Source organism: Tamandua tetradactyla, chromosome X, assembly GCF_023851605.1.
Source record: "Tamandua tetradactyla isolate mTamTet1 chromosome X, mTamTet1.pri, whole genome shotgun sequence".
Classification (NCBI taxonomy): Eukaryota; Metazoa; Chordata; class Mammalia; order Pilosa; family Myrmecophagidae; genus Tamandua; species Tamandua tetradactyla.
This window is the reverse complement of record NC_135353.1, coordinates 159,443,332-159,464,412: the sequence shown is the minus strand read 5'-3', so window position 1 is coordinate 159,464,412 and position 21,081 is coordinate 159,443,332. Positions and strand designations below refer to the sequence as shown.

The window sequence follows — 21,081 nt, the reverse complement described above, 5'->3', positions numbered from 1 at the left end:
GAAGAACTTGGATCTCCTGAAGGTTCGGCCTGCTCCATCAGGTCCAAGCCACCCAGAGAAAAATGGGCTGCCTCAGGTCAAGTAGGTTGTATGAGGAGATATTGAAGAATAGATAGCACAGATTGGAGGGGGTTGTTGCAGGGGAAACTTGTGCATCAGCTAGAGGAACAAAACATTAAGGCTCCTTCCAGTCTAGATATTCTTTTTTTTTTTTTCAGTCTAGACATTCTTTTAAAATACTCAAATTTCAAGTCAGGCTTTGACTTTCACAATATTATTGGAAAAGCTTTACCTTTGGGCTCTGGTTCTGCCACCTGATTACTCTGTGACCATAGGCTAGTTACTTTCCCTCTCTTAGCTTCAGGGTGTACCTCTGTAAAATAGTTTTTGGAATCTGTTCCAGATACACTGGATTTTTAAACCTAAAACTAGAGGGATCTAGTCAGAAGCCTGACAGTAATTAGCTGGTGACAGAGGACAAGCCGTTTCAGTTCTGTGGGTTGATTTCAGTATCTTAAAAAACAAAACAAAACAAAACCACCCCATGTTATCTGTTTCTTAGGGTCCCAGGCCTATTTGTTCAGTTACCTATCTTATCCCATTTTCAAAACTACAATGCTACAATTTGGCATATTCTGATATATACTTTAAAAATTTTTATCAGTAGCAATTCCCAGTTACTCATAAATATGCAAGATAACAAATACTTTTGGCCACATCAGACTACTGCATCCCCAACATGAGCTATGAAAAAATGTCTGTACCAAAGTCCGCTTGAAAATCAGGTGGCAGGAGACCAATGGCTTTCAAATGTTCAGGCGTAGCTGCAGAGAGTGACATGATTTCCCCAACAGCTTCATGGAACCCTTCGTTAGCTCCATTCCTTAGCAGAAAGGGTTGGGCGGCATACGCCATGTCATACTGAATGTGTCCCATCTCGTGATGGGCCGTCAGGAAGTCATCCATTGTCACCTTTGTGCACATCTTGATCCTGTACATAAATGGGCAAGATTAAAACGAATCTCACTGAATTTCCTTTAATCACAGTAGAGTTGTATGGGGTTTCGGTAGCATGTATCATCCTTCCAAGATTTATTCACTAATGAATCTTGAGTACCTACCTATTATGTCTTAGAAATTATTCTAGGTGCTCAGTAGAAAATGATGGATACTCTGAATACCCTTCTCCTGCTCACAGACTAATATAAAGACAGATTAACATAGTCCCTTGCTACAAAAACTTAGACATGTGCTCTATAAGTGATTAGTAGACACTGCCTTGGGCATAAAAATGAGTGAATAAAAGGCAAGTCTCCTGGAACCACCAAGAGGGGCATAAACTGAAGATGCAGTCAGCATTCTGAACTTTGATGGATGTGCAGGAATTTTCCAGGTAGATGGCAGCGGGGGTGGGGAGAGAAGAGGTTGACATTCCTGAAGTGCTAAAAGAGAAAGGATTGAGAAACAAACATGGTGTCCAGGACACTGCAAGCAGTTTGGTATAATCAGGATAGAGAAGTGGCCGAAGAAGGGGCTGGAAATGGATATTTAGAAACATTCACATGTAAGGTGGGAATGGATGTGATGGCCTGTGAAGCAAGTGTAGAATGATAAGTGACAAAGCTCTGCGAGGCCCCAGACCCTTGGAAGTGGGGAAAGGAAAATGATTCAGGGAAAGATGGAGAAAGCACAATCAGACAGGTCAAAGAAGTCCAAAAGAGAATGATAATGCAGAAGTCAAGGAAGAGGGGCATTTCAAAGACAACTCGCAAACACTGTCAAATGCTACTGTGGCCCAGTTGTGGTGGGCCCTGACCCGTTTTTTCATAATTCACTCCCCCACATTGACCACTTTCTGAAGCAGCTCCCTCCCTGACTAGGTAGCAAAAGTTTCCATTTCTCTTTTCTCTGATCCCCAAAATTCCCACCTACACAACTCATAAATAAATTCCTGTTTTTTAACAGCTTCAGCTAGGCCAGCCTTAATTGGCTTTAGCTGCCAAGATATGCACAATTAAAAAGAAAGTTAACCTAGGAGAAAACTTTGCCTAATTATAATAGCAAAAACTATACTCACTGAACTGTAACCCAGATGCCTTATTTTACTGGTGCTATGTTTTGAAATGGCTCGCTGTAAATGGAAAATAACAGGACATCTCATGACTGCCTCTGCCTGTCTCCCCTTATCTTGTTTTGCAACTCTGGAGTAGAGTGTCCTGGTCCGTAGCCCCCTGCAATCAGGTGCCCTTGCACATAGCGCTATAGTGATTAACATGAGTCAGCCTAGAACCAAACACCCCAAATTCCTAAACTATCTTGCCGAACCAAGCCAATTCTGACCAAGGTTAGCACACCTGACAGGCGCAGTAGCCTAAGTGTCTAATCACGCTCTGCATACTTAGTAATGAGACTATTTCTGACCTCAGCATCTCAAACCTGCCTTGTTTATTGTCCTAAGCTTGCCTGCCTTTGTCTGAGTGCCATAAAACACCGAAAGTTTCTCCAGTTCAGGGAGACAGATTTGAGGAAACTGTCTGCCTGTCTTCATGAAGCTAGCCTTTGCTACATAAACTTTTTATCTTCTCAAAATCCTGGTGTCTACTGATTAACTCTGTACACATCAGACGAGGACTCATTTTTGAGTTGTGACACGAGATAAGGAGTGCATTTGGCCATTACTTGGTGATCCTTTTCAACTTGGCAAGAGTAGTTTCATTCAGGTGGGTGTAGGGTCATATTTCAATAGATTGCTATATCAATTGTCCTACCACTCTGATCATGCCACCCTCCTGATCAATTCCCTTCAAGGACTCTACTGCTCAAGAATAAATTCAGCCTTATTTATATACCTCAATCTGATCCTAATTTGCTTTTCTAACTTGGTTTTTCTCTGTTTTCTTTTGAAACAATTATAAGAATAGCTACCACGTATGAATGCCTACTGGTCCTATGCTAAGAAACGTACAAGTATTTTCTCATTTTTAAGCCTCACTCTGGTACTGGGGTCTGCAAACAATGGCCTGACTGGCTGCCTTTTTTTTTTTTTTTTGGCGTGGGGGCGTGGGGGCATGGGCAGGCATCAGGAATCGAACCCAGGTCTCCAGCGTGGCAGGTGAGAATTCTGCCACTGAGCCACCATTGCACTGCCCTGGCTGCCGGTTTTTCAAATACTGTAACATGGCCATGCTTATTTGTTTATAGATTGTCTATGACTGCTTTCATGCTAGAATGACAGAGTTGAGTAACTGGAACAGAGACCCCCCCAAAACCTAAACTATTTACTTTCTGGCCCTTTACAGAAAGGGATTGCTGACCCTTACTCCAGTGACTGCTTTCGGGCCCCCACTCAGCTCCCCTTTAGCAGGCAGGGGCACCCATCCCCCATCTGCTTGAGTCATAAATATTAAGTGCCAATTAATAGCTATTTCCTTCTTCATTGCCCTTGACCACATGGGAGGCACCTCAACCAGGAGGTTAAATTCCCCCAACTTCTGGGGCATATCACAGGCAACGACTGACTAATATGGGGGTACAAAAGGCCAGTTCCTTTGCCTCAAGATGGGACCAACTCTGTGTTACAAATCACTTTCCAGAGTGTCCTGTGGGATCAGGCTGAAGCAAATCTCCAGCTGAGACCATATCCTTGCTTAATTCCTTCCCCTGCTCCATCCTGTTTTCCTCACTCCCATCTCAAGATAGGGAACCCAACCTAAGATACCCACAAACCAATGGGGATTAGTATTTCACTTTATAGATAAGGAAACTGAAACCCAAGAAGGTTCAATACACAGTCATTAAGTGGCACACCTGTGATCTGAACTTGGCCTCCAAAAGCTGTGCTCATTCTGCTGTGTGTGACCCTCCTTGACATGCCCTTTATTGTAGCCTGACTTGCTGACTGCAGTACACACTCCAGCCCAGCCTCTCTGCATTCGCTCCTGCTATCCTCCCAGTCCAGTGTCCTCCTCCCATCTCTGTCTGTCTAAACCCTTCTTGTCTGTCCAGCCTTGTTCAACTGCCACCCACAAAGCCCTGTCTGGCCCTACCCCCTAGTGCAGGGATAGTCATTTCTTCTCTTCTAATTCCCCATAGAGCGTTACTTGCATCTATCTTATGACACGTGCTTTCTCGCTGTTATCCTAGTTTATTCACTCACCTGTCCTGTCTCACTCACAAGAGGGAAACATTGAGGGGAGGTTAACCCTGATTCACACGTCCATCTTCCATAAATCTTAGTACTAAACCTTTGCTAATGTGGGCATCACCATCTCCATGACAGTTCTCACAGGTGCATATATATTACCTCCAAATGAGGCAGGCTGTCTAAAGGTTCCTGTTAGGGCTAGCTGGTAATCCACTTTTCCCAAGATGTATTCTCATGGACTCCCAGCCCTCACTGCTCACAGAAGCAGAGAAGGAATCCCGGTTCAACCACACCCCTGGCTCCGTTGTCCCTCATCTTAGTATCAGCCATGTAAGAATGAGCCCCCCTACCTGAAGTCACCCTTCCCCAGGTCCCACGCTGTGGGATGGCAGACTACTTCCCGGTTGTCACTTGGCTTAGTGAGCATGGAGTTGTCCCAGAATCCTTGAGTCATATTAGGAAGACCAACAGACACAAAGAACTTCTCAGCCTCCTTGAATATCCTCTTTGCATCCCAGGCCTGAAAAAAAAATAAGAGTATTCAATACCAGCATTGAAACAACAGCATTCTTTCTGTTGGATATGTACTTTGGTCTAACCCTTCTGGAAGGCAATTTGTTGACATGTATGCACAGCTTTCAAATTGTTTGTGCTCTTTGTCTCAGTAATCCTGTCTCTGGGGATCTAATCAAGGGCATCATCAGAAATTAGGTCAAAGAATTACATGTTAAATTATCATTTTGGGGGGTAGGGGAAAGGTAGACATGACCACCAGAATGGTTAAATAAATAATGTTATCATGGTAGAATGGAAACTTTTGCAGCCATTCACTAAGGAGTTTCTGTTGATGTGATAAAATATTTACAATTTAATAGTCAGTGAAAAAGTAGAATATATAAACTGCTTATATAGTATAATTGTAATGAGGAAATATATGCAAATGTTAACATTTGAGGCTGGATGAGTTTATGTATGATGCTTTGCATCTTTATACTTTTTTTTGGAAATCCATGGGCTGGGAATTGAACCCAGATCTCCTGCATGGCAGGTGGGAATTCTACCACTGAACTACCCTTGCACCCCCTATACTTTATATTTTAAATCTAAACATAAACAATGACAACCTTTTATTTACTATGACAATTAAAAAATAAGCATTAGCTTAGGAGAAGAAAATTAAAAACTAACCCAAGTGAACACTTATTGACTGAGCTCTTTAAAGAGGCAAGACCCAGTATTAGGCTTGGAGGAAGATAAAAACAATAAGGTAAACATGGATGCATGGGCTCTTGGAATCAAAAAGACCCAGTTGTGACCCAGCAGCCAATGAATAGTTGGGCCTTAGCTTTGTGGTCTCCATGGGAGTCTAAACTTTTAGAATGTTCTGGAACTAGGGAGAGACAGCAGTAGGCATCTGTCACCAAGAAAATTCTGCCAGGAGCCAGTGTCCCAGGAGCTGACCAAGCCTGCCTAGGAGATAAGGTCCATGTTAGGTGAGTTAAGTTTGTGTACTAGGCAGATATGTCATGAATCACTTAAACTGACACAGAAAATTCCTTCTGATCTCAAAGACAGGTCAAGTCTGGTTTGTTGTGTTGTTTTTGTTTTTGTTTTCCCTATGCTATCTCTGGGGCTAAGAAACAGGACATTAAGCTGAGGATTTTTTTAAAAAAAGTTATTGATCTCTAAGTTGGAGGAGGCAAGGGAATGGATTCTCCCCAGAGCCTCCATATGGAATGCAGTCTTACTGACACTTTGATTTTAGCTCATTGATGCCAATTTCCAACTGCTTACCTCAGAACTGTAAAATAATAAATTTGTGTTGTTTTAAGCCACAGAAAGAAAAAGTTATTGACCTCTAAAGGCTTAATGGCAAGTAATTTTGGTACTGATAAGTATGGCATTCTTAAGCAAAATGAACATCTTCCAAAAACGTGTGGACTAGCAAGTAATTAACATCTGTTGAATAAAGAATGAATAGAAAACCAAGCTGGAAATATTAGGAGTTCTGAGTTCAAACCTTACTTGCCTTTCAATGTCTTTGTGACTTTGGACAAATCATTTCACCCTAAGCCTTAGTTTCCTCGCTTATGACATGCAACAATTGCAGTGTTTGTCCTCACAGTGCCATAGGTTTGTCATCGGGATAGCAGTAGGAGACATGATGGGTGTGAAAAAACTTTAGGAAGGCTAAAAAGCTACATAAAAGTGGGCCTCGGCTGCTGCTCAAGTGTGCAATGGGGCTAGAACAGTGGCATGCCTGCCTTGTCCCCTTGTTGTGGAAAACTGGCTTCAATCTGTAGAATAAGTGTTTGGAGGCTCTTGCAGCTTCACCTTTTTATTCTGCCATGGATTTTTCCCAGGAATATGTCTTGTATGTGAAGATGGTCAATGTTGCAATGCAACTTATAGATTTAAAACCACTAATAAGCAAATGTCTGGCAATGTAGAACTAGTTAGGTAAATTATAGTACAACTGTTCAAAGAAATTTTATACAGTCAATAAAAGTATAAATGTGAAGTTTATCCAGAAACATAGAGTTTTAGTTGAATGAAGAAAAATACAGAATTATAACATGATTTCATCAATGGAAGGGAAAACAGATAATTTAAGCCATTATACTAAGATGGTAAAATAAAGGTGATTAAAAATTATATTAAAGACTTATAATAGTTTCAACAATGATGATTTTTAAAACGATATATGAAAATCTTCTAATGAGATCCTTGATTTTTACTTGTCATAGAGGTTAGTAACTGATTACTTAGCAATGACTAACTCTGGAAAGAGTGATGCCAGCCAGTTGCTAATTCATGGATTTCCCATTTGCACCAACACCTGTTATTCAAGGTACATGAGGTCACTGACATTGAAAGCTACTTTTTCATGAAAAGATGTGACATTAGAAGTAAATTTAAATTACCTTGACATTTTTTTATTTACATGGTTTCACATGCTAAAAAATAAGAATAGGACAGCATAGAAAAAAAGAAAGTGGAGAATTTAAATTAGGTTTTTATGACCTCTTCTTCCTACCTGTTTCCCCATTTCATCCGTAACATCTATGTTTGGTTTATCTTCAAAGGGGACTGTCAAAGAGTACAGATTTGTCCAAAATCTACCCCACATATCACCTAATAAAAAAAATTTTGGTTAATACATGATGACAACATGAAGTTGATGAGAACAGAAGTACAGATCCAGTTTTACATTGTGTATGAAGTAGGACTGGTAAGCAAGGCACACAGTACAATCATACCTCGTTTTACTGAATTTGGCTTTATTGCACTTCGCTGATATTGCATTTTTTACAAATTGAAGGTTTGTGGCAACCTTGTGTCAAGAAAGTCCATCAGCGCCATTTTCCCAACAGCATGTGCTCACTTCGAGTCTCTGGGTCAAATTTTAATTAAGGTATGTCCTTTGTTCTTTTAGACACAGTGCTATTGTACATTTAATACCCTAACTATAATGTAAACACAACTTTTATGTGCATTGGGAAAACAAAAAATTTGTGTGACTTGATTTATTGCAATATTCACTTTATTGCAGGGGTCTGGAATTGAACCCACAATATCTATGAGGTATGCCTATATTCTAGATTTAACCCACTTTCTGTGCTTCCTTTTACTGCTTCTTTTTCTTTCTCTTGTTTTACATTTTCAACTCTTCCTTCCTCTTCTACATCTCCTAAAAGGTTAACCAGCAAAATTGTCCTTCAAATATGAGGGAGAAATTAAAACATTTTCAGACGAAAAAATCACTGAGAGAATTTGTGACCAAGAGACTGGCTCTGCAAGAAATACTAAAGGGAGCACTAGAGACAGATACAAAAAGACAGGAAAGAGAGGTTTGGAGAAGAGTGTAGAAATGAAGACTATCAGTAAATGTAAAAGAAGGAAAATTAGTTATGACATATAAAATCCAAAAGGCAAAACGGTAGAAGAAAGTACTGCCTGCACAGTAATAACACTAAATGTTAATGGATTAAATTCCCCAATCAAAAAACAGACTGGCAGAATGGATTTTAAAAACAGGACCCATCTATATGCTGTCTACCGAAAACACATCTTAGACCCAAGGATAAACATAGGTTGAAAGCGAAAGGTTGGGAAAAGATATTTCATGCAAATAACAATCAGAAAATAGCAGGAGTAGCTATGCTAATATCCAAGAAATTAGACTTCAAATGTAAAATAGTTAAAAGAGACAAAGAAAGATACTATGCACTAATAAAAGGAGCAATTCAACAAGAAGACATAACAATCATAAATATTTATGCACCAAGCCAGAATGCTCCAAAATACATGAGGCAAACACTGAAAAGAGAAATAGACACATCTACCATAATAGTTGGAGACTTCAATTCCCCATTCTCATCAATGGACAGAACATCCAGACAGAGGATCAATAAAAAAACAGAGAATTTCAATAATACAATAAATGAGCTAGACTTAACAGACATTTATAGAACATTACACCTCACAACAGCAGGATATACCCTTCTCTCAAGTGCTCATGGATCATTCTCAAGGATAGACCATATGCTGGGTCACAAAGCAAGACTCAATAAATTTTAAAAGATTGAAATCATACAAAACACTTTCTTAGATCATGAAAGAATGAAGCTGGAAATCAATAATAGTCAGAGTGCCAGAAAATTCACAAATATGTGGAGGCTCAACAACACACTCTTAAACAACCAGTGGGTCAAGGAAGAAATTACAGGAGAAATCAGTAAATACCTCGACGCAAATGAAAATGAAAACACAACATATCAAAATTTATGGGATGCAGCAAAGAGGGAGATTTATTGCCCTAAATATCTATATCAAAAAAGAAGAAAGAGCAAAAATCGAGGAATTAACTGTCCACTTAGAAGAACTAGAGAATAAACAGCAAACTAACTCCAAAGCAAGCAAAAGGAAAGAAATAGTGAAGATCAGAACAGAAATAAATGAAATTGAGAAGATGAAAACAATCAAGAAAATCAACAAAGCCAGAAGTTGATTCTATGAGAAAATCATAGATGGACCCTTAGTGAAGCTGACAAAGAGAAGAAGAGAGAGGATGCAAATAAATAAAATCAGAAATGGAAGAGGAGACATAACCACTGACCCCACAGAAATAAAGTAATGAGAGGGTACTATGAACAACTTTATGCTAATAAACTTGCCAGTCAAGTTTATTGGCAAGGTTTCTAGACAACTTCCTCGTCTAGAGTAACTGTTCAGTCTGGACATGACATTTGAATATTTGAAAAATGACATTAATAAAGTATAGCTTATTGAAAGGAGAGCAATTAGGGAAGTGAGATTTTTGAGGTAGAGTTAAGAAAATCTGAGTTGTATGTTTAGCTTGAAAAAGGAAAATAGTATATATATGTGATGATGATAATAATAATAGTCATTCAAATGTATTGAGTACATATTCTTGTGACAAGTACTACACCATGTTTTGTATGATGGCTGTCTCCAAATATCTGTAAGGCCATCTTGTAGAAGAAGAAATGACATATTCTGGGTAACCTCATAATGGGAATTAGGAATAACTAATGGAAGGCATAAGAGGAATATTGATTCAGTTCCACATAAGGTAGAACTCTCTTATAGTTGGTGTTATCTAGCAATGGATTAGTCTACCCTGGAAGGATGGAAAAGCCATATCATAACAGATATATTTAAGTAGAAATGGAATTACTGAATAACACCTGTCAAGGATATTGTAGAAAGATTTCTGTATTGCTTTAGGGTAAGAAGGCTCCTTAGGTCCTTCATCTATATTCTCTCTGCTGACAGACATGAGGCTTGGCTGTAGAAGAGAATCAGCTACCAGCAACTTAGCTTAACTTCAGTAAAAATGTATGCTTGGCATGGAATTTCTAAACACCGATATTTTATTTGGCTTCAGCTGCTAGGGTTGGGGTAGGGCTGGAATCCCACTTTCTGGATGGGGAAGGAGTTTCCACAAAGGACCCCAGGACTTGGGTATTCTACAAATTCTCAGTGGTAAGATCCAAATTTCTTTGAACACTGATTCTTCTCCTCACCTAGGTCTCTTGCTTCATGATGAAGAAAACTTCATTAATACTCAAGTGGTTCCAAGTTAAGTACTCTCCAGCAAGTATAATTGATGCATCTAAAATAAATTTACAAAGCTTTCATCTAGGCTATACCTTAATTCTAGGAAGTCTTTCTCTCACCCTGATCACCTCCAGCCTATCAAACTTCTTTTCTCTAACAACATGATACTGAAATTCCAGACTCCACCTTGAGAGCTTAGCCAACCAACTTGAGTAGTAAAAATTATTTTTTCCCACTTCCACTCTCATTTGAACTTGGAATTCTTTCCCTAGTTTATTAAATAATCCCCTTGTCTTTTGGGTTGCAGCCAACATAACTTTTTATGTATAAAATAAGTAGTGCAATAGAGAATAATTTAAAATGGCCCTTCTGTGGAAGAAAGTGTTTTAAAACTGTGGTATCTATGTTACTAATTTCCTTTTAGTCACAGAATTTTTCAAAAGTTTTATTTTGTGCCTTATTCCAAAAGACAAATTTACTGAAGCAAATAACAAAGAGCCAAGTACACAAAGAATTCCCAGGGTGGGTGGGGGACGTTATCAAGATGGCGGCCTAAGATATTCTTTGGAACATTTCCCCTTAGAGACACCTAAATGAAAGGCACATTCAACCTTCTTGGAACTCCAGAGGATGGTATAGACTGGAGAAAGATTCCACAAATGCTGTATCAAAGGGAAAAAAGCAGCAAAAGAAAAAGAGGTAGGAGAGCAGCATGGACTTGACTCCTTTCCAGTTTGGTCCCACACCATTTAAGAGACACACAGTGGCAGCACTCTGGACTAGGTACCTCCTACTGTTGTTGCTGACAACCCACAGCAGTGACTGTAGTCACCACATATCTATTCAGGCACAGGGACCCAAGGCCACATAGACTGAAGGTGATCGGTGTAAATGCACAAAGTGATTCCCTGGAAACTAGAATGATATTGGCAAGCTGTGTACACTCCCAGCCCCTCCCTAACTGCTGGTGTGCCTCAATGAAGAAGATGGTTGTTTTTAAACACTGGACCATTAGGGATCCCCTAATGTGGTAGTTACTGCAGGTAGAAATGCCATTTGAAAAGGGGAAACAGAACCGCTGTAAGGGAGAGCAGACCCATGGCTGAAAGCTGCAGTGAAAATGTGGCCCAGAGAGCTGGAAGAGAGTTGAGCAAATCATAGTTGCTGGGGAGCAAAATTTATATAAAAAACAAAGAGAACAGCCAGTACTCCCAGAGGAGGAACAGAGGAGAAAACATCCTCTTCTGAGGAGTCAGGGCGGGATGGGGTGGGGGGCAAGCCACACATAATATGGCAATCTTAAAAGTTACTGTACATGCCCAGGGCAAGAGCAGGTACAGAATGACCTGAGAACATATGAACTGCTAAACTCAGGCTTCTCTAAAGGCTCAGTACAAAGTGGACCAAACATTGAAGAAGAGCCTTAACACACAGCCAGTCTGCTCTAAAACCCTAAACAAGAAAAAGAAATTGACTTCCAGAGTTAATATATTAAAACAATCAAATGCTTAGACATTGACAGAATATCAGAAGACATAACAAAGAAACAGGAAGAGATGATTATTTCAAGAGAAAAAATTAAAACTTCAGAGAAAACATACAGAGTGGAACAACTAATCAAAGATGTTCAGACAAATCTCCTAAATAAATTCAAGAAGCTAAAGGAAAATATGGCTAGAAGTAAACTAAATATGAATACAGGACTAAAGAACTTAAAGATCATGCCTCGTGAACAAAATAAATTAACATCTTCCAAAAGGAATTTGTGGGGATGAAAAAAATAATGGGGATTAAAAATATACTAGAGGCACTCAAGAGCCATTTAGAACAGGAAGAAAGAATCCATGAACCAGAAGACAGGAAAACTGAAATCATACAGTTGGAAAACAAGATAGAGAAAAGAATGAAAAAAAGTGTACAGAGCCCCAATGTGGAACATGAAGCATACCAACATGTGCATTATGGGAGTCCTAAAGGAAAAGGGAGAAGAAAGAATTTGAGGAAATAATGGACAAAAATTTCCCAAATTTTATGAAAAACATAAATATATACATCCAAGGATCACAACAAACTCCATACAGGATAAACCCTAATGGGGCTACTACAAGACACCTATTAATTAAAATGTTGAATGCCAAACATAAAAAGAGAATTCTGAAAGCAGCAAGAGAAAAGCGATTCATCACATATAAGGAATCCTCAATAAGACTAAATGACAACTTCACATCAGAAACCCGGGAGGCAAAAAAGGCAGTAGTATGACATATTTAAGGTACTTAAAAAGAAAAACAGCCAACCAAAAATGCTTTATCCAGCAAAACTGTCCTTCAAAAATGAGGGAGAGTTTAAGACAATCACAGATAAACAAAAAACTGAGAGTCTGTCACCAAGAGACCTACCCTACAAGAAAAGCTAAAGGGAGTTCTTCTGACTGAAAGCAAAGGACAGGGGACAGTATCTTGGAGCAGTCTGAAGAAGTGAAGATCTCCAGTAAAGGAAATTACATGGGTAAATACAAAACCCAATAGTATGGTATCCTCAGTATGTAAATCTATTCTTCTTATAGATCTAGAATACAACTGAACAAGAAAAAACAATATTTCCATGTTATGGACACACAAAATATAAAGAAGTAGTGTGTGACAAAAACAACTTTAAGAGGGGAAATGGAGAGGTTGGGGAGCACAGAAGTTATGGAAGTTATGTTGGTATCTGTATGCTATGGAAGTTAAGCTGGTATCTGTAATGGCTTGGAGTTATGTACCCCAGAAAAATATGTTCATAATCTTAATCCCTTCTTGTGGGTGTGAACCCATTGCAAATAGGACCTTTTGATGAGGGTACATCAGTTGAGGTGTGACCCAACTGAATATGGATGGGTCTTAATCTTATTACTGGAGTCCTTTAGAAGCAGAATGAAAATCAAACACACAGAGAAAATGTCACAGAGAGCATCCCAAAGCTGGAAGTGAATGGAACCCAGAAGAGAAGCCAAGAAACTAAGATAATTTTGGTACTGGAAAGTGGGGTGCTCATTTACAAATAACAAAAATGTGGAAACAGCTTTGGAATTGGGTAATGGGTAGAGGCTAGAAAAACTGTGAGATGCTTGACAGAAAAAAGCCTAGATTACTTTGAAGAGAAAGTTGGTAGAAATATGGACACTAAAGGTACTTCCAATGAGACTTTAGAAGGAAATGATGAATGTTATTGGAAATTGGAAGAAAGGCAATCCTCATTATAAAGTGGCAGAGAACTTGGCAGAATTATATTCTGATGTTGGGTTGGAAGTGGAGAATATTTTCAAGCTAAGTGGGGAAGGTGAGCCTGGCTTCTTCTTGCATCTTATAGTAAAATTTGAGAAATGAACTATTAAGCACAAAGAAACCAGAAATTGATGGCTTGGAAATTCTGAGCCTACCTGGTAGTGTGCTCTGAAACTTGAGCCAGAAGTGGTTCCCTGACCTTCTGGAAAGCAAGTCCTCAGAGAATAGGGCTCCATGTGAGAGTTTAAGTGAACATGGTTTCAGTCAGCCATTTCAGTGGAAGTCATGATTGGAAAGGCTGTTATGTAGGAAGGATCTTTGGAAGTTCTGCTGTCTGATGGTTTGGATCCCAGTGAACTGCACAGAAATCCAACAAGGTTTTTGTGAAATTTGTATGAACAGAACCATTGGCAGCCTGGACTCAAAGGGACAGAGAAGGGATGAATTGAAAAAAGAATAACTTCCAAAGTCTGGACCAAAGAGATCTCCTGTGGCCAAGAGAGTTGGCCTACCCATGTATGTGGAAAGGGTGGATTCACTGATGTGTTTGGAAGGGGCAGACTATCTGCCCCAGGATTGGAGGGGACAGACCTCATGCTCTATTGTTCCAGAAGAGTGCTGCCACCCCAATTCTAAGAGAGGGTGGGGTCTGTTTCCCATCATTTATGGAGAGACTGGCCACCATCCCAATGCTAGGAGAGAGTGAAGCATTCACCCTAGTGTGCAGGGAGAGCATGGCCTCTGTACAAGCCCTTGGAAGTGGGGCTGCCACTCCATCAGGCTCAGGGAATAAAACATAGATGTCCACAGATGACACTTAGAACTTGAAATCTAATGGAAGTTGCCCTGTTATTTTGGACTTGTTTGGGACCCATGATCCCTGTTTTCCTTCCAATTTCTCCATTTTGGAATGATAATGTCTATCCTATACCTATCCCATCATTGTATATTGGGAGCAGATAACTTGTTTTCTAGGTTTCACAGATTCAAAGATGGAGGGGAATTTTGCCCTAGGATGGATCACACCCATAACCAATTTTGATGGGACTTTGCACTTAACATTGTTACTGAAATGACTTAGTGCTCTTGGGATGTTGTGATGGAATGAATGTGTTTTGTAAGTGGAAATAATATATCTTTTTGGGATCCAGAGGGCAGACTGTGGTGGCTTGGATTTATGAACCCCAGAAAAGCATGTTCTTCATTTTAATCCATTCCTATGGGTAGGAACCCATTGTAAATAGGATCTTTTGATGAGATTACCTGAATTGATGTGTGGCACAACTGTATCAGGACAGATGGATCACACCCATAACTGTATCTATTACTGGAGTCCTTTATAAGCAGAATGAAGTTCAAACTCACAGAGAGAAAGCAACAGGAAGCAGCCAGAAGCTGGAAGTCAGTGGAACCCAGAAAAGTGGCCAAAAATGAAAGATAGTCTATTTTTATACTATAAGGTTATAGACTTGGGCTGTTTAATACCATCCACAGGATAACCACAAAGAAAGTAGTTAAAATATATACAGAAATGGAAAGGAGAGAGGGATCAATCACTTACATAATAAAAGATCAACTACACAAAAAAGAAGTCTGCAATAAAGGCAAAGAGGAACAAAAAAGATATAAGACATATAAGAAACAAAGGGAAAATGGCTGAAGTAAGTCTTGCCTTATCAATAATTATACTAAATATAAATGGATTAAACTCTTCATTCAACAGACAAAGATTGGCACAAGGCATAAAAAAGAATGATCCAACTATTATTTGTACACAAGAGACTCCCTTAGATTTAAAATAGGTTGAAAATGAAAACTGGAAAAAATATTCCATACAAATACTCAAAGAGAGCTGGGTAGCTATAATAATATCAGACAAAATAGACTTTAAGTCAAAAACTGTTAAAAGATAAAGAAGGACACTATATATTAATAAAAAGGTCAACTCACCAAGAAGACATAGCAATCATAAACATTTATGTACCTAACCACAGTACCCCAAAATATATGAGGCTAACACTGAAAAAACTGAAGGGAAAAATGGACACCTCTATAGTAATAGCTGGAGACTTCAACATATCACTTTCATCAATGGATAGAATATCTAGACAGAAGATCAATAAGGAAATGGAGAAGTTCAACAATACTATAAACAAATTAGACCCAGCAGACATATTAAGAATACTGCACCATAAACCAGAAAAATACACATTCCTCTCAAGTGCACATGAATCATTCTCCAGGATAGACCACATGTTAGGTCACAAAACAAGTCTCAATAAATTTAAAAAGTTTGAAATTATAAAAAGCATCTTCTGTAATTATACTGGAATGAAGCTAGAAATCAATAACAGAGAGAACTAGAAAATCCACAAATATATGGAAGCTAAACAACACACTCTTAAACAATCAACAAGCCAAGATATCACAAGGGAAATCAGGAAATATCTTGAGACAAACAAAAATGCAGACACAACATAGCAAAATTTATGAGATGCAGTGAAGACAGTGCTGATAGGAAAGTTTATAGCTTTAAATACTTACATTAAAAAAGAAGAAAGAACTCAAATCAGAGACCTAACCTCCCATCTGGAAGAATTAGAAAAAGGAGAGCAAATTAAACCCAAAGCAAGAAGAAGGAAAGAAATAAAGAATACAGTAGAGAAAAATGAAATATAGAATAAGAAACAATAGAGAGAATCAGCAAAACTAAAGTTAGTTCTTTGAAAAGACCAATAAGATTGGCAAACCTTCAGGTAGATAGACAAAGAAAACAAGAGAGAAGATGCAAATAACTAAAATCAGGAACAAAATGGGTACATTACTACCAACACCACAGAAACAAAAAGGATTATAAAAGGATATTATGAACGTTTGTATGCCAACAGATTAGATAACTTAGATAAAATGGACAAATTCCTAGAAGCATACAAACTACCTACACTGACTCAAGAAGAAATAGAAGACCTCAATAGACCAAAAACAAGTAAAGAGCTCGAATCAGTCATCAAAAGACTCCCCACAAAGAAAACCCCAGGACTAGATGTCTTCACCAGTGAATTCTACCAATCACTCAAAGAAGAATTAACACCAATCATGATCAAACTCCTCCAAAAAATTGAAGAGGAACACTTTCCAACTCATTCTATGAGGCTAGCATCACCCTTATACAAAAGCCAGACAAAGCTATCACAAGAAAATAAAATTATAGAGTGATATCCCTCATGAAAATAGATGTAAAAAACCTAAGCAAAATAATAAAATATGAGCTAATCAAATCTAACAGTACATTAAAAGAACTATACATTATGATCAAATAGGATTTATCCCAGGTATGCAAGGTTGTTCAACATAAGGAAATCAATTAATATGATACACCACATTAATCAAACAAAGAAAAAACCACTTAATCATCTCAATTGACTCAGAAAAGCATGTGACAAAATCCAGTATGACTTCTATATAAAAACGCTCAGAAAGCTAGGAATAGAAGAAACATCCTTAACATGATAAAAAGACATATGCAAAAAGCTCACAGCTAACATCATATTCAATGGTGAAAGACTGAGAGCTTTCCCTCTAAGATAAGGAACAGACAAGGATGCCCACTGTCACCACTGTTGGTCATCAATTGCATTGGAAGTTCTAACTACAGCAATTCATCAAGAAAAAGAGATGAAAGGCATCCAAATAGGAAAGGAAGAAGTAAAACTTTCCCTATTTACAGATGGCATGATCTTATACAGAGAAAGAGGAAATCAAGAAAAAAATTCCATTTACAATAGCAACTAAAAGAAACAAATATCTAAGAATAAATTTAACCAAGGATGTAAAGGACGTGTACACAGAAATCTACCAAAAAAATGCTGAAAGAAATTGAAGAAGACCTAAGTAAATAGAGAGACATTCTGTGCTCATGAAGTAGAATGTGAAATATTCTTGAGATGTCAATTCTACCCAAAACAATGTACAGATTCAACCTAATTCCAATGAAAATTCCAACAGACTTCCTTGCCAAAATGGAAAAGCCAATCACTTAATTAATATGGAAGGGGAAGCAGCCCTGAATAGACAAAACCATACTGAAAAAGAAGTTCAAAAGTGGAGGACTCAACTTCCTGATTTTAAAACTTATAATATATAGTATTCAACACTGTGTGATAACTGGCAGAAGGACAGACATATAGACCAATGGTATTGAAATGAGAGTTCAGAAATAAACCCTCACATCTTTGGACACTTGATCTTTAACAAGGGTGCCAAGTCCACTCAGTGGGGAAAGAACAGTCTCTTCAACAAATGATGCTGGGAGAACTGGATAGCCCTATCCAAAGGAATGATATATAAAAATTAACTCAAAATGGATCAAAGACCTAAATATAGGAAGTAAAACTATACAACTCTTAGAAGAAAACATAGGGCAACATCTTCAGAACCTTGTGTTAGGTAGTGGTTTCTTAGACTTTATACCAAAGCATAAGCAACAAAAGAAAAAATAGACAAATTGGACTTTGTCAAAATTTAAAACTTCGGTGCGTCAAAGGACTTTATCAAGAAACTAAAAAGACAACCTACTGAATGGGAGAAAATATTTGGAAACCATATATATGATAAGCGTTTTATATCAAGAATATATAAAGAACTCCTACAACTCAACAACAAAAAGACGTGATCCAATTTAAAAATGGGGAAAAGACTCGAATAGACATTTTCCAAAGAAGACAGACGAATGGACCATAACCACATGAAAAGATGCTCAAAATTATTAGAGAAATGCACATCAAAACCCCAATGAAATACTACTTCACATCTACTAGAATGACTACTTCTAAAAAAAAAAAAGGAAATTAACAAATATTGGGGAGGATGCAAAGAAATACAAATACTTGTCCGCTGTTGGTAGGAATGTAAAAGGGGGAAGCTTCTGCTGAAAATAGTTTGGCTGCTCCTCAGGAAGTTAAGGAAGTTAATGTAAACATTGGGCTAAAGTTAGTATCTAAATTATAACAATATTGCTTCATCAACTGTAACGAGATTACCATACTAATGCAAAATGTTAATGATAGGGAAAAGTGTGTGGGGGGGGGAGGGTATATGCGAACTCTGTACTTTCTATACGGTTTCTCTGTAAACCTACAATAGCTGTAATAACAAAAATCAAAGGAAAAAAAAGAATTTGGGGGGTTTCTTACCAAGCAAATGAGCAGGAAGGCAACCAGTTGGACTGATACGGGAAGGATAGGCATTCATCAATTTTGTCCTCACGTAGGCATGCAGATGTTCATATAATGGTTTAATCTGAAAAACCCAGGAAGAAGGTTTAAGACCAAGAGTAGACGACTCCAATTTTCCAATCTCAAATCCCCAAAGCTAGAAGTAGGAGATTCTTTAGACAATTAGAATTTTCCCTAAAGAACAAGGAAGATTTTTCTTCTCTTCTTGAACATTCTGAAGTTACAAAGATTCCTCCTTCACAGACATTGATGATGACCAGCTTTGTTGCATAAAACAATAAACATACCCCAGAAGAACACAAGGTTGCCAAACAAAAGCAGCTGAAAAAATATTCATTTTTAAAGTGCTATCCACTTCCTTTTTCAAAAATCAAGGTATAATTTACATACCATAAAGTGTACCCATTTTTGAGTGTACAGTTCCATGAGTTCTATGTTCATACAGTTGGACAAGCATGAAGACTTTCGTGACCCCAAAACGTTTCTTTGTGCCCACTTGCAGTCAATTTCACTTCTATTCCCCAATCCAAGGGAATCATTGAACTGATTGCTGTCTCTATAGTTTTGCCTATCCTGGACATTTAATATAAATGGAAATATACAATATGTGGTTTTTTAGGTTTGGCTTCTTTCACTTAGCATCATATTTTTGAGGTTCATCCATGTTGCTGCATATCAGTAGTTCATTTATTTTTTATTAACGAATAGCATTCCATTGTATGGGTATATCAGCATTTGTTTATCCTTTTACCAGTTGGACAGTTGTGTTTTTTCCCCCAGATTTTGGCTGTTATGGATAATGCTTCTCTGAACATTGGTGTATAAACCTTTGTGCAATCATATGTTTTCATTTCTCTCTTGTAAGCACCTAGAAGTGAAATATGGTAAGTGTGTTTAGCTTTCTAATTAACTACCAAAGTGAGGACCATTTTACATCTCTACCAGCAGTGTATATGGGTTCCAATTCCGTCCATCACATGCTCACCAACATTTGGTATTGTCAGTCTTTTTAATCACAGCCATTCTGGTGGGTGTGTAGTGAATTCTCATCATGGTTTTAAATCGCATTTCTCTAATAACTTTTTATTTGTTTATTTGCCATTTATATAATTTCTCTGATGATGTACTTAGTCAAATCTATTGCCCGTTTCTCTTTTTGCATTGTTTGTCCAATGTACATTCATAGTGGCTTGTTCCAACTATGCTGTAATAGAGGAACTTCACAGAAGTTTGAAGGGGCAAGGGCAAACGGGAGGCATGGGGGTCAAAATGAAGGTAAATGGAGATACCAGATACTGCCCAAGGGACACTTGTCCTCCTGGGACTCTCCCTTCCCCAGGAAGTCTTCCTTAGTCAAAAGGCCAAGGAAATAATAGTATCCATTGTCCTGAGGAAGTATGCAAAGTCTATGGTTTTCTAATAAAGGGTGTTAGAACAAATGATGGGATGTTTTAGGTGTTCTTTTTTACTTTTATTTTTATTTTTGCAGTAATGAAAATGTTCAAAAATCAGTTGTGATGACGAATGCACAGCTATATGACCATATTGGGTACCACTGATTGTACACTTTGGATGATTATATGGTATGTGAATATAAAATATATCTCAATTTAAAAATCATTTAAAAAGACCATTCCTTTGTATAATCTAAAAGACCATTCCTTCTTATGATCTTTCCATTCCTAATTGCTGGTCAGGGGCTGAAAAAAAGGTAACAAATCAGAGGTGGAAAAAACAATTATGCAAGAAATTGATCATTTATAAATGTCCTATTGTTCTCTAAAATCCCTGCAAGCTCTAATATTCCCTGAGTTTAAGAGGCCAGGGAATGGCTGACCAATGTGCTAAGAACAAGTTGGGATCCCTTTGGTCATTTTCCCCATGAACTGCCCTGCACCCGTGTACAGTTCCTTTGTGTACGTTTCCTCGGTTACCTCTGTAAAGGTACGGCTAATATCTTCAATCAACTGGCTGCGGGTATATCCATAACCATTTCCCCCCTCTGTTTCATAATCTCCTCTCCAATAATCCCCATAGTCTTCATAACCTGTTGAAAAAGGAGAAAGAGGAGAACATAAGGGAAAGAAAGACAGAAGGCATGATATTCATAAATTAGCCTTGCTGGGAGGTTAAGAAAATCCAAAGGCTTGTCATATTTTATTGCCCCTCTAAACATCAACTTACAGGAAGGGGAATGGATAATAAGACTAGCTACTGTCTATTAAGCACCTGCTCTGGGCCAAGATTTTGAATGCATTCTCATTTAACATGCACAATCCCCCTACGAGATTGTCATTATTGTAAACCCCACTGAGCAGAGTGATTGCATGTGCTTAAAGCACTTAAATCACTT

The 21,081-nt window shown here is 38.2% G+C and overlaps 1 protein-coding gene across 2 annotated transcripts in view; it reads right to left on the bottom strand.

Annotated features, from left to right (window-relative positions):
* The window catches only part of ACE2 (angiotensin converting enzyme 2), a 63,120-nt gene that overhangs the window by 24,533 nt on the left and 17,506 nt on the right, over positions 1-21,081 (bottom strand). For both annotated transcript variants that reach the window (XM_077146348.1, XM_077146349.1), the window contains exons 6-10: positions 20,663-20,775; positions 18,687-18,792; positions 7,182-7,279; positions 4,495-4,664; positions 765-991 (exon numbers count right to left, since the gene is read on the bottom strand). In XM_077146348.1, coding sequence (XP_077002463.1) covers positions 765-991; positions 4,495-4,664; positions 7,182-7,279; positions 18,687-18,792; positions 20,663-20,775 — 714 coding nt within the window. The remainder of the gene's footprint in view (positions 1-764; positions 992-4,494; positions 4,665-7,181; positions 7,280-18,686; positions 18,793-20,662; positions 20,776-21,081) is intronic.